Below are 19945 nucleotides of genomic sequence, written 5' to 3' on the forward strand. Positions count from 1 at the left end.
CCCTGCTCCTGTGTGGGGAGGCCCAGAAGGTCTACTATGATATGGCCACGGAGACTGCAGCAGATTACCCGCAGCTGAAGGCAGGGATCATGGCCAGATCCGGAGAAACGATGGTGTTGCGAGCCTAGAGGTTCCATGAGTGGCAGTATACAGGGGACAAGACACCCCGATCGCAATTGTTTGACCTGATCCACCTGACCCAGAAATGGCTGCGCCCTGAGGCCCTCAGCTCTGAGAAGATGATGGAGCCCCTGGTTCTGGACCGGTATATGAGGGGGCTACCACCAGCCTCTGGGCTTCAGTTGGCCAAAATGCCCCTCCACCTATGATGAGTTGGTCTCCCTCATGGAAAGACAGCTGGCAGCCCACGAACTGTTCCAGACCCCAGGGGCTGAGACACAGCAAACCAGGAAGCCAGTCCCAAACCCAAGGCCCCAGACTGTCGAACTCCAGGAGAACCATAACTGGGAGGAAAGACACCGAGGAATGGCCTGAGGCCAAGAAGGGACCTGGCTGTTTGGGAAGAGAGGACTGGGGGGGCCAGCCAAATAGCCCCAGGCAGAGGGTGGCAACTGGAATAAGGAGGTGGTGTTACGAGTGTGGGGAATTGGGGCATATAGCAGCCCAATGTCCCAACAGGGAAGAGCCTATGCAATGTAATCTGGGGGATCACGGGGAGCAATGTGGCAAAATCGGCCTGGTAGAGGTTGCAATGACCTCGCATGGGTATACAAGATCAGTAAAAATGAATGGTATTGGGACCATAGCATTAATAGATTCTGGGAGTGCTGTCATGCTGGTCTCGGGGAAGTGGGTGGTGCAAGACCAACTAACCCGGGTCAAAACCACAGGGGTAATGTGCACTCATGGCACCCTAAATTGCTACCCCACAATCCCGGTACGGATTGAGATCCAGGAGAATACTACCAGGGTGACTGCAGGGGTGGTTCCCAGGCTTCCCTACCCTGTCTTAATTGGTAAGGACTTCCCCGGGTTTGAGAGCTTACTCCCCCCAATAGAGCCAGGGGAGGGTAGCAACCCCCGGGTTGAGACGGAGGCACCTACAGATAGCCTCACCCCAGTGTTTGCCGAATTTGCCCCAGAGTTATTCTCATCCCCCGGAAATCCCCGAAAGTCTAGGCGGGAAAGGAGGGAAGATAAAAGATTGGGGACCAGAATTCTAGCAGAGAACCAGAAAACCTCCCTTGTTGGTAGGTGAACCCATTCAGGAGGCCAGGAGATAATTCAGGCCAGTGAGGACTCTGAAGCGGTTCCTAGCCCAAGTAGGGGCAACCCAGGCGGCGGAGTAGAAACAGGCCCCCTGGAATTAGGTCACATTGGTACTGCACTTGAGAATTTTGGGCAGGACCAAGCCAATGACCCACTATAAGCAAATGTAAGGGAGGAGGTAGTGGAAGTAAATGGCGTATCCGTGGAAGGAAAGACCAAAGGCCCAAGGCCATATTATGTGCTCAGACATGTTCTGTTGTACAGGATAGTGCAAATACGAGGGGAAGAAGTAGAGCAACTCTTAGTCCCATGGAAACACACAAGGGCAGTACTAGAGTTAGCTCACAGTCATCTATTTGGGGGACATCTAGGAGTAGACAAGACACTGGATAGAGTCCTAAGAGGTTTTATTGGCCAGGAATACGTGCAGAGGTCCAGCACTATTGTGCCTCCTGCCCTGAATGCCAGTTGCATAGCCCCCGATGTCACTTGCGGGCCCCAATAGTACCTTTGCCTATTATTGAAGTCCCTTTTGAGAGGATAGCCATGGACATAGTGGGCCCATTGGAAAGATCGGCATGGGGCCACCAAAACATACTAGTCATCCTTGACTATGCCACGCGGTATCCAGAAGCCATTCCTTTAAGAAACCCCACATCCAAAGCAATAGCAAAAGAACTACTCTAGGTTTTTGCCAGAGTGGACATCCCTAAGGAGATCCTGACAGACCAAGGAACCCCTTTCATGTCAAAATTAATGAAAGACTTATGTACCCTACTGCGCATCCAGACCATCCAGACCTCAGTCTATGATCCACAAACAGATGGACTGGTCAAGCGGTTTAGCAGCGCCCTTAAAAGTATGATCCAGAAAGTGGTAGCTCAGGATGGAAAAGTGGGATACCCTTCTACCGTATCTAATGTTTGCTATATGGGAAGTCCCCCCAGGTGTCCACTGGTTTCTCTCCCTTTGAGCTACTATACGGACGCCACCCATGCGGAATATTAGATATTGCCAAGGAAGATTGGGAAGACAAACCCAACCCAGGAAATAATGTCATTGAGCATGTGACACAGATGAGAGAGCGAATAGGTCAAGTAACTCCTATCGTACGAGAACATTTGGAAAAAGCAAAAGAGGCCCAGCGTACATATTACAACCATCGGGCGAAAATATGGAGATTTCAGCTGGGGGAACGGGTGATGGTGCTAGTGCTGACAGAAGAAAGCAAACTCCTAGCCAGCTGGCATGGACCATATGAGATAGTGGAAGCCATTGGGGAGGTGGACTATAAGGTCAGACAACCAGACTGCCGAAGGCCAGAGCAAATCTACCACATCAACTTACTGAAGCTCTGGTGTGACTGAGAGACGTGCCTGGTCATTCGGGGAGCTCCACCCCAGACAAAAAGAAAAGGTGTACTTGTGGCACCTTAGAGACTAACCAATTTTTTTGAGCATGAGCTTTCGTGAGCTACAGCTCACTTCATCGGATGCATACCGTGGAAACTGCAGCAGACATTATATACACACAAAGATCATGAAACAATACCTCCTCCCACCCCACTGTCCTGCTGGTAATAGCTTATCTAAAGTGATCATCAAGTTGGGCCATTTCCAGCACAAATCCAGGTTTTCTCACCCTCCGCCCTCCCCCCCCACAAACTCACTCTCCTGTTGGTAATAGCCCATCCAAAGTGACAACTGACGACCCACAGGGGCAGGTGACGATATCTCCTGAGTTAACTCCAGAACAATGAACAAAGGTCATTGATATGATCCAACGGAACCAGGACGTGTTCTGTACACAGCCGGGCCGTTCGACATTGGTCCAACATCATATTATCACCAGGCCCGGAGTAAGGGTGACGATAAAACCGTACCGGATACCGGAAGCTAAAAGGGAAGAAATTAGGACAGAAGTGAAGAAGATGCTGGAACTCGGGGTTATTGAAGAATCCCACAGCCAGTGGTCCAGCCCTATCGTTCTAGTCCCCAAGCCTGATGGCATCCTGAGGTTTTGCAACGACTTCCGGAAGTTGAATGAAGTATCCCAATTCGATGCCTATCCGATACCACGCTAGTTGATCAGTTAGGCAAGGCCCGATACCTAACCACTCTGGACCTGACCAAAGGATATTGGCAAATTCCCCTGGCCAAGGATGCCAAGGAAAAGATTGCCTTCTCTACACCCGATGGCCTGTTCCAATACACTGTCCTCCCTTTCGGACTCCATGGGGCCCCTGCAACATTCCAACGACTTATGGACAAATTGCTGCGACCCCATGCCAAGTATGCCGCTGCCTATTTAGATGACAGTCATCTATAGCTGTGACTGGGAAACACACCTTGGAAAATTAGAAGCGGTGCTAGACACCCTGCAGAAGGCCGGCCTCACTGCCAACCCTCAAGTGTGTGATAGGACTAGCTGAGGCCAGATACCTCGGGTATGTAGTAGGGAGAGGTTTGGTGAAACCCCAATGGAATAAAGTGGAGGCAATACAAGGTTGGCCTCGACCAGTCCGAAAAAAGCAGGCCAGAGTATTTCTAGGGATAGTAGGATACGATTGGAGATTCATCCCTCATTTTGCCACAAGAGCAGGGCCACTGACGGATCTGATAAAGACTCAGGGCTCCGAGTTAGTAAAGTGGACTGATGCGGCAGAAGGAGCATTTGCAGATTTAAGGACAGCCCTTTGCTGCCATCCAGTACTCATAGCCCCAGACTTCGAGAAGCAATTCATCCTACAAACAGATGCCCCGGAGGTAGGGCTAGGAGCCATCCTTTCGCAGATGGTAGGGGAGGAGGAACACCCAATCTCCTCCCCAGGGAACAAAAGTACGCTGTCGTTGAAAAGGAATGCCTGGCGGTAAAATGGGCTATGGAGACTCTCCGCTACTACCTATTGGGGCGGCGGTTTACCCTCGTGACAGACCACGCCCCACTCCAGTGGATGCACAGAAACAAGGAGAAGAACGCAAGAGTGACTAGGTGGTTCCTATCCCTGCAGCCCTTCCATTTCCAGGTATAGCATACGGCCAGAAACCAACACAGCAATGCTGATGGCTTGTCACGAAAGCATTGCCTCTCGTCCCAAGTGGTATTGAGCAGGGGGGCGGGATATGTGATACAGCATGGCCAGAGGGCAGCAGAAGAATGTTGGAAGGGAGCCTTATTCCCTGTAGAGGGAAGAAAAGTTTGCTATAAATTAATTAGAGCACCTGAAGCCAATTAGAGCACCTGAAGCCAGTCACATGATAAAATCCCCCTGCTTCAATCGGATAAGAGGAGGAGTTGAAGCAGAGTGGATTGGTGTTGGAGCAGAGAGCAGTTTGGAGGGAATCAGAGGAGAGTTTGGAGAAGTGCTGTGGTGGGCTAAGAAGACCAAGATCCTAGGTAAAGGGACACCTGGTTTGTGCAGAGGGAGGGCAGGAAGCCCCACAAGCTGAAGGGCAGGAGAGGGAAATAGCCCAAGGGAAGGAACCGCTAGTTCTAGTGGTTTACTGCTATCCCTAGGGCCCCTGGGCTGGGACCCCGATTAGAGGGCGGGTCCGGGTCCCTCCCTCTCCACTCCCCTCCTCTAGGACACTAGTGGGGCAGTTAATACCCCAGTTGAGGGGCAAGAAACGGTGCACTGAACTCTCCCCTCTGCCCCCATCAGCCCGAAGAAGAAAACATGCGAGACCCATCATAGTAGTGCTGGCAATTTGCCACAGGCCCCTTTTGGGATTAAGCCCCCATTGTTCTGTGCACTATACAAACACAGAAAAGAGATAATCCCTACTCTGAACATTTACAATCGGGAGACAAACAGATAATGGGCAGAGGATGTAATGGGGTAGGGTAGGAAATGAATGTGATGAAAAAATGGCACAGCTTTGTTAGTTGCATGCTGTGACACTGGTAAACCAGGTGCCAGGTCTTGCCAAGTCTGTAGGCATCGCACAGACAAATTCATCACACAGGAAACCAGACCAGATCACCTGTATGTTGCTGTTGTTGAAGACAGGTGTTAGACTTGTAAGAATGTGTTTAGTGTTTAGACTCTGTAAAATGCTTGTAAACTGCTGCATGCATTAATAATACTTGTAATGTCTGTATTTCATGCTACAAGGTAAAATATAAGTTTGTCTTATAATTGTAAAAATGCCTGCTCTGAAATTGTGAACTCAGATAGGAAGAGTGTGTCCCTCTGTCCATCCAGGAGGATTATCAAAATTAAGTGGGCCATTTTAGGACAAAAGCTTTGTTGGTTGCCCCATTTACCCATGGAGAAAGATGAGCAGAAGACCTCTTCCCATTGGTTTGAATGCTGGAAGGGGAAATAAAGATAGTTGACATGAAGATTTTTCATCTCTTTGCTCTTTGGACTCTTACAAGGGCTGGCCTAAAAAACAAAAAAGCAGAGATCCCCAGGTCAACCTGGGTTAAACCCTGAGAAGACATTCCGTTCTGACAGATAACTACATCTCTTTCACCTTTTGAAACCATAGGCTGAACTCATTTGTGCATGTATGTTGCATGCTTTAACCTGTATATAACTGTCATTTCTTTTTCCTAGTTAATAAATCCTTAAGTAATTTGCTATAATATTGGATTGTCTTGTCAACATGGCATTGTCTCTGGTGAGAGATCTAAGGTACAAATTGATATCTGAGGTGAGTGACTGGTCTCTTGGGACTGGAAGCAACCTGAATATTTTGTGATTTTTGGTGTAAGTTACTAAGTCCAGCTTCCCCGAGTGGCAAGATAGACTGGTGAGCCCAAGGGGACTGTCTTGAACTCATGGTAAGACTATTATAGCACTTCAGGAGTTCACATTTGTTACTGGATTGGTGAAATCTAATTATGGAACATACCATCCATTTGGGGTGTCTGCCCTACTTTTGACAGTCTGCCCTGAGGTAGGTACTCACGGTCTTGAACCATTCCAGACAGCATGACACATGCATAGTAAGTTTTTCTGTTAACTGAGTTTAGAGGTAGGGAGAACAGGAGTGGGAAATGAAAAGGGAAGCTTGTTACCTTTCTAGCCATAATCAGCCAGCTGAATTTTTCAGGCATTCATGGCACGAGTCCTAAGGAGGGATTTGAAGGAGGATAAGTTAGTGGCTCTTCGGATTTTATCAGGGATTTCATAAGGGCCAGCATGAGAGAAAATATAGAAGCGGTTAAGGGAGAAGCTCACTGGTGAATGGTAAAAGCAGGAAATGCTCATGGAGTAAATGGAGGCATGATAGCAGTCTTGGTTTTGTAGCTGAAGCCAGTAATTTAGATTCTTGCAGAAACAGGATATGTTTGCTAGCTACCTTTATTTCCAGGAGAAGGATGCATGAGAATGTTCTATGGATTGCACAGCTGTAATTGAGGACAGAATCTGGAGACAGTAGTGTTGCATTAGTGTTACAGCTGGCATAATATAGCCTGCAGAATTTTTGTTACCAGTGATGACAAGGGTGTGGGGAGAAGAGCTTTATTTTCAGGTCAGCTGAATTTGCATGTTTGGCCTTTAGAAAGCTTTTTTTTTTTAACCTTTAAACTGAGCAAATTTGATCTGGAGAGACAGGAGTGGGAGCAGGAGGGCCTCTAGTAGTTACCACAGGAACTGCATTGTATATGCTTGGGTAAGTGGGCTGGGCCTATGTAGCTATCTTAGGTACTTATAAAGCCTTCATTATAGTTACTTGCTTACAGTCCTTAATGTATTTATTATCTCAGCTCCCTTGTGACAGAGGGAAGTACTATTATCCTCATTTTACAGATGGGGAACCGAGGCACAGAGAAACTAAGTGACTTGTGCAAGGTCACACAGGAAGTTTGTGGTAGAATAGGCTATACCCTCTCCTCCTGCCAAAACAGAGTTCACTGTGAGTCAGTATTGGCAGGGCCACCCAGAGCAGTTGATCTTGAAGTTAGTACCAAAATAAGAGGCATGGGGCAATTCAGACTTCTCAGAGCTATTGTGTATATACAAGCTTGAAAGCAGTGTAACTAATGCATTAGTTACACTGCTTTCAAGCTTTTCTTTGCACCCATGATGACTAGAAACTTACTTTTTTCTCTCTTTTTAAATATGAGCTTCGATTGATTAATTAATTATAGGTCTCCTGGAACTGGGTCTCTATGCATGGGCGTATTGCCAACCGAGAACATAAAATTTATTTTCAAGAATTTCACCTAGGATATGATAAGTAGAATTCAACTTTGTTATGCAACAGGAAGAAGGAGAAGAAAGTTCACCACTTTTTGGTCTATCCGGCTATCCTGAGGATCCTTCAAGATCTGGATAACGCATTAAGCTTTTTTTATTGGAGATTATTCAGCAAGGAACTCTACAGCATGAACATTAACTATTTTTAAAGTTTTGGATTTATTCCAAGGGAAAGCTTTTGTGCTAAAATGTTTAACTTGGGATCTCAGTTTCTTTACAGGAGTATATTTCATTTTGTGAATATAGATAAATATTAGTATTGTCCCATAGTTTTTATGGGACAAGAAAGGGTTTCCACACCAATAAAATGCAACATTCCATTGGCAAGATAAACCTTTTTAATTAATGTCCATCTCTGCAATTATATAAAAATGATCTGGTAAAGAGCAAAGTGCCTGCAAATAAATGTATGTGCTAGCTTCCCCTTTACAAATTTTCTTACTGTTTATTTTACTTTGAAATGTTTATTGATGACAGAGTGATGTAAAACCATGCCATCTGTGATTTGTTTATATAGCTTACTTTATTGGTTAGTTAATATTTTAATGCTGGCTATAATTTGTAGAGATTTTACATGGCTCTATGGGAAATGTGTGATATGTAGAAGAAAAATTGGTAAATAGGGAAGTAAAGATCATATTGGAAAATATGATGGTATGTATGTAGTCCACTTTATAAAATAATGTGTTTGATATTTCTGAGGATCATTTAAGTGTTGTCTTAAGCTAAGTCACCAGAAGAGGGTGGTTTTTTTTTTTTTTACAGGACTTCACAACAGGAACCCAACTTGTCTTGCATCTCCAATTACATACATTCCTTCTGTCAGCCCTGAAAGATACTCCGTGTAGGCTAAGAATATTAGGAACAAAAAAATTCTATCTATGATATTGGTCCATTACCAGATGGAAATGGTACAAGTCTCAATAATGCAGGAAAGGCAGAAGTGTTCAATAAATATTTTTGTTCTGTATTTGGGGGGAAAAACAGATTATGTAGTCACACATGATAACACTCTTTCCATTCTGCTAGTATCTCAGGAGTATGGTCAACAGCAGCTACTAAAGTTAGCATTTTTAAGTCAGCTGGTCCGGATAACTTGCATCCAAGAGTTTTAAAAGAGCTGGCTGAGGAGCTTGTTGGACCATTAATGGTGATGTTCAATACATCTTGGAACACTGGGGAAAGTCCCAGAAAACTGGAAGAAAGCTAATGCTGTGCCATTTTCAAATGGTAAACTGGATGACCTGGGGAATTACAGGCTTGTCAGTCGGACAATGATCCCAAGCAAATCAATTGAGTGGCTGATGCAGAACTCAATTAATAAAGAATTAAAGGAATATAATATAATTAATGCCAATCAACACGGGTTTATGGAAAGTGGATCTTGTCAAACTAACTTATTTTTTTTATGAGATTACAAGTTTGGATGATAAAGGTAATAATACTGATGTAATATAACTTTTGTAAGGCGTTTGATTTCGTATTGCACAACATTTTGATTACAAATCTAGAACAATATATGATTAACATGACACACAATAAGTGGATTAAAAGATGGCTAACTGATAGCTCTCAATATAATTGTAAGCAGGGAATCATCAAGTGGGTATATTATTAAGGGGATCTGCAGGGAATCAGTTCTTGGCCCTACACTATGTAACAATGTTGTCGATGAGTTGGGAAAAAACAAAATAATCCATGATAAAGTTTGCAGATGACACAGGAATTGGAGCAGTGGTAAATAATGAAGAGGACAGGTCACTGACATAGTGCAATCAGGATTGCTTGGTAAACTGGGCACAAGCAAATAATATGCATTTTAATATAGCTAAATGTAAATGTATACATCTATGTGCAAAGAATGTAGGCCATACTTACAGGATGGGGAACTCTATCCTGGGAAGCAATAAATCTGAAAAAGATTTGGGGATCATGGTGGACTATGACCTGAACATTAGCTCCCAGTGAAACACTGTGGCCAAAAGAGCTAATGCAATCCTAGGATGCATCAACATCAAATACAATACCTCTTTATTTGGCACTGGTGTGACCACTGCTGGAATACTCTGTTCTGGTGTCCACAATTCAAGAATGATATTGATAAATTGGAGAGGGTTCAGAGAAGAGCCATGAGAATTACCAAAGGAGTAGAAAACATGCCTTACAGTGATAGACTCAAGGAGCTCAGTCTATTTAGCTTAACAAAGAGAGGTTAAGAGGTGTATTGGTTACAGTATGTAAGTACTTCATGGGGAACAAATATTTGATAATAGGCTCTTCAGTCTAGCAAAGACAGATATAACATAATCCAATGACTGGAAGTTGAAGCTAGACCAATTCAGATGGGATAAAAGGTTTAAGTTTTTAACAGTGAGAATAATTAACCATGGGAACAACTTACCAAGGGTCGTGGTGGATTCTCCATCACTAGTAATTTTAAAATCAAAATGGGATGTTTATTCTAAATGATATGCTCTGGGAATTAGTATTGGGAAATTCTATGACCTGTGTTATATCAAAGGTCAGACTAGAAGGTCTGTGAATGCTTAATAATATGTTAACTAGTTGTGATCAAGGTTAAGTACAACCAGATAAGATAGTTAAACATGATTTGCCCCATCCAGAATAGGCACAAAGTCTTATTTAAATTATTTTACTTAAAACATATTAATTAACATGTTTTAAAACTTGACCTGTTTTCCTCATCTAATCATGGCTATAGAGGCAAGACAGAATGGAGCAAAGTCTCACAGCAATAAATTACAGCAGAAGTCTGAGGAGATGTCCTTAATATTAAAAATAACTTATTTTCCAGTTACTCTGCACATCATTTATATTTTCATATAGTTTACTGATTTTATATTTCCATGTCTTGGTATAACAGTATGTGGAGTGAAGCCAGATATTTGCACTAAATATTAGTAGTCAGCTCCACTTCTTTCCACTCTTTCTTCCTTGAACATCATCTTTAAATAGGGATGATGTAACAACAGAATTTAGCCCATTATGTTCACCCTAATTTTTTGAGTTACACTATACATTTTTGTTTTATTTATCCTTAGAACCATCTCTGTTTTTGTGTTCTGCAAAACTTATTCCTAAATCCATTTAAGTATTTTATTTTATTTAAGACAGTAAATTCCTCTCTGATCTACAATACAGAACGGTCATATTAGCTGCTGTCTCATAACTTTAAATTCAAAATATGTCTGATGATTAATGGCGCTTATAAAATATGCCTGAGGATTAAATTATGGGCACTGGCCACTGCTTTTTAGAAAAAGCACAGAATACAAAATGTTTTCTTTTTTCCCCCGCTGATGATATATACTGCAGAAACGAGAATGAATTTGTGGAATACTTTAATTTAATAATGAGATGGCTTTTTGGTTATATATATTTTCAGAACTAAACCGTAAGTCTGATTTTATGTAACTAGAAAGATTTAAAGTGATGAAGCGTTCTTTGACTTGCACAAGAATGAACATTGAAGTGTTTCTGTATACAATCAAGAGACTTTCAGATGAACTCTGAAAAATGCCTCTGAGCACATAAGTTTTTGTTGTAATAGGAAAACCAAACCAAAAACACATTGTTAGTGCTGCACTGACCAGACCTCAAGGGCAACACATGGTTTTTGCTGTTTATGTTTCAGCTATGTTTCCTCAAGGCATTCAATATTTATTCACATGTGGCATTGTTTGAACAAAAAGAGCTTAGCTAGAGTGATGTGACTTGTGTCAGATGTAGAGTTGTAAGTTCTTCACTAAGTTTAAGCAATTGTCTGCTATATGTTAAAATTCTGAATTTTTTCTCTTATTTGCATAGGTTTTTTCCATTAAACCATTTGTGTATAGTTCAGATTATTGATTCAGTGTGCAGCCATACATTATCTGAAAATTAAGAGAGGATTTTTACTCATTCATGTAGAAGTGGGTAATAGATTATTTAAAGCTTCAATTGATTCCTGTGTGTCTGTGGACATGTACAGTAGTTAGATATCTTCTGTTCACATTCATAATATATACATTTTCATATTTAAAAATACAAAATAAAAGTAAATTAAAGAATCCTAGGAGATCTCCAGATCTTTAACAAATTTGGAGACAGTGTTTCAGATTAGTTTAACTAACAAGGGCCCAGACTAACTGTCAAGATACATGGATATGAATTCCTCAGAAAGAGTTTGTTGAACTGAGGCTTTGGTTCAAGTTGGTCCCTGGTGCATTTACAGTCAGAAGCTAGACAGGAAATTAGGCTTAACTATATACTTATGCTGAATCCTGTGAATACCATTTGGCCTTTCCCCCCAGGTTTATCATAAAGGGATAGATCTGAATAAACAGTATGTGAGATTTTACAAACTGTTGTTAATCCAAGAATGGTCTGGAATACCAGTTTGCATATGCTCTTTCGTTCTAAGGAAGACTACAAAAGAGCTGATGAAGGCTGTGGTTCTGATCCCACAAGTTGTTCTGTGTGGAGTGATCCCATTGAAGGCACTGGGGCTTTGCATAGGTCCAGGGATAACCCTGCATAAAGAGGCTTGCAAGACTCAGGCCTAAATCATCACTCCTGCTTGAGGGCCAGTGCCTGTTTGTAAACAATTTATCTATATAAAGTTCTTCTTAGACTCGGAGCTGTTCCTGGAGGCTGTAGCCAAGAATGCTTTTTTCTTCCATCTGCCTCTGTGAAACACATCAATCTTTACTTTCGAATGCAGACATTGCTGTAGTTATCTATGTCTTTGTCACCTTGAGATTAGAACATTGTATGTTCTTGTGTGTGGGCAGCGCTGTCCCTAGCCATTTTGGTGCCCTACGCAGCCCCCCGCAGGGGGTGTGTGGCCCCAGGCTTCCTCCGGAGGGTGTGGGAGGGTTTGGGGGGACAGGGAGGAAACCGCTCCCTCAGCTCCCAGCCTTGGGAAATGAGGGAAACTGCCTTCCAGCACTTACCCGCGGCGCGGCTGGGAGATGGCAGCACGGAGCGGGCTGGGGCCAGGTTGCTCCACTTACTGCTGTCTGGTGAGTGTAGGGCACCCGACCCCTGCTGCAGTCCTCAGGGGAAGGGGTGGAGTGGGGGCGGAGCAGGGCCAGGGGCATGGGGAAGAGGCGGAGCAGGGGCTGGAGCAGCATGCAGCTGCGTAATTTGTGTATGAGTAAGGATGGCCCTGTGTGTGGGGCTACATCTTCAGGCCATCCATCTGTAAGGGGACTGTTGCCCCCTTGCTAACAGTCAGTGGGGATGTTTTGGTTGGCTAGCTCCCAGTACTAAAAGGGGAAGGGTCTATGGGAAATCAGGACCCTGAGACTGACAGTCCCCAGGAACAATGGGGAGAGGCCAATGTTCCAGGTCAGCCTGAATGACAGGGCGGGCAGGCTAATCAGGGAGTCAGGAGGCCAGGGAGGTCCCATCCTCCGTGTGAGCGGGATTTGCCTGAGACAGACAGAGTGGGGCCAAGCTAAGGAGAAAGCAGGGGCCCAAGCTAAGCTGGGGAGCAGAGCTGTGCCAGATCCAGAGGGACCAGACCCTGTCCTGGGAGCAGAGCTGCAGCCCCAAAGCCAGAGGCACAGCCCAGAGAGAGCAGACTTGCCCTGGGAGCAGAGCTGCAGCAACCAGAGCCACAGGGGCCAGAGAAGCAGCCCAGGAAGCAGGTCAGTGCTGGGAGCAGAGTCACAGAAGCAGCCTGCAGAGCAGACCTGTCCTGGGAGCAGAGCTGTAGCAACCAGAGGCAGAGGAGCCAAAGAAGCAGCCCAGGGAACTGGAGGCAGAGCAGCAGAGACAGAGAGGTGCAGCTGGGGCTGGACCAGTCTGGAGTTGGGTGCGGTGAGCAGCTGGGGAGAGGGAGGAGGACCCTGGGCAGGGGGCCCAGCACAGGGAGACGCCTCAGCCAAGAGGCTCTGCAGGCCAGGCTTGGATTGTAACCCCGACTGGGCGGGGACGACACTGGGAAGAAGGGTCTTACCACTTAGAGCCTGAGAGCGTGTGTCCAACCCGCACCATCCCTGCAGCACAGCCAGGGCCTGAGAAGAAGGCCTGGGACTTACAAGGAGCAGACTGTGAACTGCCTGGACATTCCAGAGACACTGTTTGTGATGTTCCCTCCCACAGAGCAGGTTGATGTGTTTCCTTTAACCTTTCCCATTTTTCCTTATTCTTTTTAAATTTAATTGTTGATTAAATAACTTGCATTTGCTTTAACTTGTATGTAATGGTCAGTGGGTCAGAAGTGCCCAGTGCAGACAGAGTACCCCGGAGTGGGGACACCCTAGCCCCTGTCCTAGGTGACCACAGCAGGGTTGGGGGTCGAGCTCCCCAGGAATCCTGGGCCCAGCCTGGTTGGGGTTACGAGGACTCTGCCAGACAGGAGAGTGGAAGGGGAGTCCTCAAGGGCAGGGAGGCCACTGGGTAAAGGAAGTGGGACCGAGGACTGAGATCCTTTCGCTAGCCCACTTCACCAGGGTAGTGCAGAAGCCAGGAAAGTTACCCACAAGAGTGGGACTATTCCCCCGCTTACACATCCATAAGCTAAATTGGAGCAGATTGTGTCTCCATAAGTGGTGCTTCATGCAGAGAGCACAGTATACTCCTGTTCCGGAGTCTGCACTGGCTTCTGTTTAGCTTCCAAGTGGAATCTGATATTCTGTTTTTGAGCAGATTATTTGTGTGAACTTTGAATTTTGACATTTGTATTGTACCTATTATATGACTATTATTGCAATTGTTATATGAATGCCTGAAGTTTGGGGTAGATTCTCTAAAATAAACCTAAATCAATAAACCCCGAAGGAAAAAAAAAAAGGTATCTGGCCCTTAACTATTGAAACATTAGCCAGTTCCATATAATAGAACTACTACTAAAGTTTGGTCACTGTGGTATATTATTTAGCAAGTACAGAATATATTGTTGTATTATTTCACAGGAGCAGCCAAACATACATTTGAGAGCCTTCAGAAAGTTTCCAAATTACAAAAACAAAGTGTAGTTGCTGCCAGAAAGCTGGCTGACTTATCTATATTGTGAGCTCATGCAAAACTACTTAACATATTTTCTTCAGTCAGCTCTACAAAAAGCAAATATTAATCACAGTATTACATTCTTAACACTTTCAGCGTTATTTTTCTCGGTAAATTTGTCAGGTCATTTCCATCAGATTGTTATTTTTAGTTTAACAACACCTAAAGCTTTTATTCAAGTAACGTTATTCATGTCACTAACTTCTGTCTAGGTATTTATAGTCCTCTAGCCAGCACTGCATAGTGTTACATATGCTTGGAAACAGCATGGAGGTGCGGGAATAATTCCTGTATTTCATGGTAAAGTGCTGTGCAGAAGAGCAGTTCTATTGTCTAGCTGTTTACATAATGGTACTATTATTAGACATTGGCTAAGGAGGCTGTGTTTTGTTTTCAGGGCTTGAGGCCTTTTATTTTCTGAGAAGTTGAGTGGGAGTTTGTTCAAGAAATAAATTTGAACCTGCAAAGCTCAGTATAACTTAGGGGTTTTGCAGCTTACACTATATGCAATGTGTTTGTTCTGGTCTGTCAGCTTCCTAGACAGGAATGGTGGTAAGCCAAAGGCTGGCTAAGTGATCAGACAGCTCAACTTGTGAAAGTTAAGCAAGTTAAGGAAGTATGGGCTGGATGAATGCACTATAAGGTGGGTAGAAAGCTGGCTAGATTGTCGGGCTCAACGGGTAGTGATCAATGGCTCCATGTCTAGTTGGCAGCCGGTATCAAGTGGAGTGCCCCAAGGGTCGGTCCTGGGGCCGGTTTTGTTCAATATCTTCATAAATGATCTGGAGGATGGTGTGGATTGCACTCTCAGCAAATTTGCGGATGATACTAAACTGGGAGGAGTGGTAGATACGCTGGAGGGGAGGGATAGGATACAGAAGGACCTAGACAAATTGGAGGATTGGGCCAAAAGAAATCTGATGAGGTTCAATAAGGATAAGTGCAGGGTCCTGCACTTAGGACGGAAGAGCCCAATGCACAGCTACAGACTAGGGACCGAATGGCTAGGCAGCAGTTCTGCAGAAAAGGACCTAGGGGTGACAGTGGACGAGAAGCTGGATATGAGTCAGCAGTGTGCCCTTGTTGCCAAGAAGGCCAATGGCATTTTGGGATGTATAAGTAGGGGCATAGCGAGCAGATCGAGGGACGTGATCGTTCCCCTCTATTCGACATTGGTGAGGCCTCATCTGGAGTACTGTGTCCAGTTTTGGGCCCCACACTTCAAGAAGGATGTGGATAAATTGGAGAGAGTCCAGCGAAGGGCAACAAAAATGATTCGGGGTCTGGAACACATGAGTTATGAGGAGAGGCTGAGGGAGCTGGGATTGTTTAGCCTGCAGAAGAGAAGAATGAGGGGGGATTTGATAGCTGCTTTCAACTACCTGAAAGGGGGTTCCAAAGAGGATGGCTCTAGACTGTTCTCAATGGTAGCAGATGACAGAACGAGGAGTAATGGTCTCAAGTTGCAGTGGGGGAGGTTTAGATTGGATATTAGGAAAAACTTTTTCACTAAGAGGGTGGTGAAACACTGGAATGCGTTACCTAGGGAGGTGGTAGAATCTCTTTCCTTAGAGGTTTTTAAGGTCAGGCTTGACAAAGCCCTGGCTGGGATGATTTAACTGGGAATTGGTCCTGCTTCGAGTAGGGGGTTGGACTAGATGACCTTCTGGGGTCCCTTCCAACCCTGATATTCTATGAAATGTGGCTTCTTCCCCAGCTATAGCTATCCTGTGAAGGAAGAGGACGTAGAAGATCTGTTACATTGATGTGATATGTTCCTGCCAACTTCCAAATGTAGGACACAAACTCAAGCAGGGATACAAAAATAATAAAACAGGAAGCTCAAAATGATGTGGGATTAGTTTGATCACAAACATTTCCTACTTTCCACTTTCGTGAATTTGCATTTGTGATAAGAATAATTTACAAAAGGATAAAGTGAAATCATGCCATGTTTGTGTGGCATGGATGTCATTTAATGAGGTATTTCCCTTGTAATGAAGGATAGTTGAGATGCGTGATTGGAACTGGCTAGCAAAACTTCCAGGTTTTATTTCCATATATAAATCAGTAGGTATGTGTGCCAGTCTTTTTGGCTGGTTCTTTCTGGTAAAAATTAGTTTAAAGTTCAAATTGGAACCTCTACTTATGGTATATGTATTAGTGGTTCACAAAACACTGACACTGGTATTCCACCTATGTTTACAAGTTTTTGAAAACTCTGGACAGTTTGCCACTCATCTGCAGTAAAGCCACATTATGAATACTTAAAAGATTTTTCTATCATACTGCCAATAGAATGTTAGATGTTTATTACATGTTCATTACTATGTAATGTAATGTGTGTCATCACTGAAAGGTTAGTGTAGTGCATGACGTTAGCTATCAATGTACTCAAACATTGAAATTAATCCTTACTACAAATTTATTAAGAAAGCAAATGTTAAACAGCCCTATTAAAGTAAGCTTTGTAAACTAATCTCATACTTCAATAGACATTCTAAAACCACAACGCTGAAAAATAAATTTAGGATACAAAATTATAAAACTTAAAACCTAATGATAAAAAACTCAAGATTAATGACAAACAGGGTTTTGTTTTTGGTTTTAATTACACAGACAAAAAGGAACACAATTTGTTCCAAATTGGTATTTAACTCCTCACCTCTCTGTCTAAACATTTAGTGCATAATCCTGTTCCTTCAAAAGAGCTTATGTGGGAGCACAGTTATGGTTATTTGCACTGTACCAACCATCATAACTTTATAATCCTTGATTCATATTACATGCGATTGTGTGAAGTTTTTTAAAATATTATTAAAGTGCGGAGATATTAAGAGGTTAATGACAGCTTTTCTTAGTTTAGTACAAACTTTCTCTTCTCTCATTTCCCTGCCTTTTGTTTGACAGCAAGTGACAAGTGTTTATTCTTGTCTGTACGAAGTACTGGAACTACACAAATCTGTTACTGGTGGTATGGATTGACATCTGAAAAAGCCAAGAATCTGGAAAATGAGAGAAATAGAGTACCAGCAAGACACGGTGACATTGTCTGTAGGAAGAATAAACCGTTCTTCAAATATTTAGCACTTGTATATGAGTCTTTTCAAGTCATAATTCTGAGGTTGGGTATTATCCTCATAAATATTTGACTGTAACCTATAATATAGGAACAGTGACCCATGTGGTCAATGCATGACCTTTAAGCCATGTCCACTTGTGGCTCACATCTGTCCTAGTGACAACCAGTGTGGAATAATAGTTTAATATTTCTGCAGAAGCAAGCTCCTGAAACCATGCTGAAAAATATTTGTCTTCTCAGGTACTCTGTAGCCTGTTCTTATAAGTTGGTTCTCAGAAAAAAAAATTCCTATCTCAGGAAAACAATGATAGAAGGGTTCTAGCAAAAATAATATTTCAGCACAGTTATTAGTAGACTTTTCTTTGCAGTACCTGACTACTATCTTGCAGTAGGTCACAGATTTTTCTGGTGTCCATTGTGCTCTCTCGGTCAGATGGTGTTTGAATGTTGCATCCAGTACGGTCTTTCCTGAGGACTGAGTTTTCAACTTTACTAGGAACTAGGGACCTGATTCTGTAGTGTGTGAAGTATCCTAGACTCTTATTAATGTCAATAGGACCTAAGAGAGCTCAGCACTTTGCAGGGTTGGGCCTCAAGAACAGAAAAGAGCTAAGGGTCTAAGGGTAACTATCAAAACCATTTCTACTACATGGTAGCGGGGAAGAGCCATTATGGTACAGAAGTTAGCCACAAGGGTCTATTATAAAGATAATTTTTACTGAATTTCCCTACTTTAGCAGAACCTCAAGAATATTTTGATATCATGCTCATGTATTGGTTATTTCCCCAGTCTCAAATGCAACTTGTCCTAACTTTTACTGGTTTTATTTTTTTAGGTCATATTAGATTTTTTTGTTCTAAATAGGATATGAAATTATCTTATATTGTGGAGCTTTTGGTGGCAGCTTATAAAAGGAGTGCACATTTTATGACATGCTGTTTTATATGTATATACAGATGCAGCAACTTGAGAGACAAGTTATTGATGCAGATCGTCAAGCAGAGAGAGCTTTTCAACAGGTACATTTAAATTGAAGAAGTACAGTATGTCTGATAGCTGTTGCTGGAGGGCATATTAGAGCAGTGTTAGCAAAGGTGACTCAGAAATATTGCTATATTCCTTAACTAGTATTAAGGAGAGGATAATATATTTTAAAATGTCCCACTCTAGATGTTTCCTAATAGATGTTGTAACATCTTGGTTTGCCACCCAGTTATGGGTCTGTCTTAACGTATAGTCAAACCTATCAAACCAAATATTAAGTGCATGTCTTGAATCTCTGTTTGTTCAGTATTTTTCTTCTGTATCTTTTTCTAGTGATGCAAATGTAAAACTAACATGTAAGCAAAAGGGAGAGAAAAGAGTCCTGACAGTAGCAAAACCATAAAAATATAAAATTAACATATTTGTGCATTAAAGCCATATTCTCAAGTAAAAATAGGAGAATTCTCCAATGTTGAGCCCTCTTTTAAAGTTTTGGTAGTCCATGGGATTAAGTAGTCCACACATGAAATTTAGGTTGTCTCTGCTGTCCCAAAATGAAGATGTTTTAGTGACTAAACCAGTGTCCCTGATGGATACCCAAACAATGCCATATAAGAATGTGCATCAAAAATTAAATGAAATCATTTAGTAATATAAAGTGTAAAAGCATAAAAAAATCACTTCATATGGTATGCATGCATTAATTGTTGCAGTAATTAAAATACACACATAGATCTCCTCAAACAAAATAGTAGGAGTCTAAGCCTACAAGATGAGGCCACTTCCTGTGAGCTTTGCCAAGACCATCAACTTCCATTGAACTTAGTGGGAGTTGAGGGTATTCTATTGCATTGCAAGACCAAGCCCTTGGTTTGCACAGAAGCTGTATGTTCTCAGCTTCAATTTGTTGTACTCCACTAATGAATCTCCCAATTTGCTTTACTGTTTAAAAAAATCAGTTTAAAAGCACACAGGAATTGTTAATTGGGAGCAGCATGAATCACTGTTTCCTGGCCTTTGCTAGTCTGTCTGTACATATATATTAGTGATTCATCGATAGTGAGTGCTGTCTTTTCTCTTTAACAGTGCTGAAAGGATTTATGGTTTCATTTTCTTTGGTGAAAAGTGTCTGTTGCCCAAGTTCAGCTCTTCTCTCACACGCTAGAATTTGAATTATGTTTATATGAGCAGCGGGAAGAGCATTTCAAGGCTGAACACAGTGGTCTGCTGAAAGTGAGCAAGTTCTGCAGTTGGATTTTGTAAATTGTTTCTCTTTGTTTATAAATTAGTATAAACACTAAACATCTGACTCAGGCATGTTTTCTGTGGAGCAAAGATAGGTCTAGTCAAGCCTTAAAAGGCTATATATACCACAATTATTTCTTTCCCATTTTGATATTTGAGTGAATTTAGCATTGAT

At 42.8% G+C, this 19945-nt stretch overlaps 1 protein-coding gene across 6 annotated transcripts in view; it reads left to right on the forward strand.

The window, feature by feature from the left end:
- PLEKHH2 (pleckstrin homology, MyTH4 and FERM domain containing H2) overlaps positions 1-19945 on the forward strand; it is a 128796-nt gene that overhangs the window by 35143 nt on the left and 73708 nt on the right. For all 6 annotated transcript variants that reach the window (XM_084623538.1, XM_084623533.1, XM_084623534.1 and 3 more), the window contains one exon: positions 18498-18560. In XM_084623538.1, the coding sequence (XP_084479664.1) occupies positions 18498-18560 (63 nt within the window). The remainder of the gene's footprint in view (positions 1-18497; positions 18561-19945) is intronic.

The sequence above is a fragment of the Lepidochelys olivacea genome (assembly GCF_965140295.1).
Source record: "Lepidochelys olivacea isolate rLepOli2 genome assembly, chromosome: 3".
NCBI lineage: Eukaryota > Metazoa > Chordata > Testudines > Cheloniidae > Lepidochelys > Lepidochelys olivacea.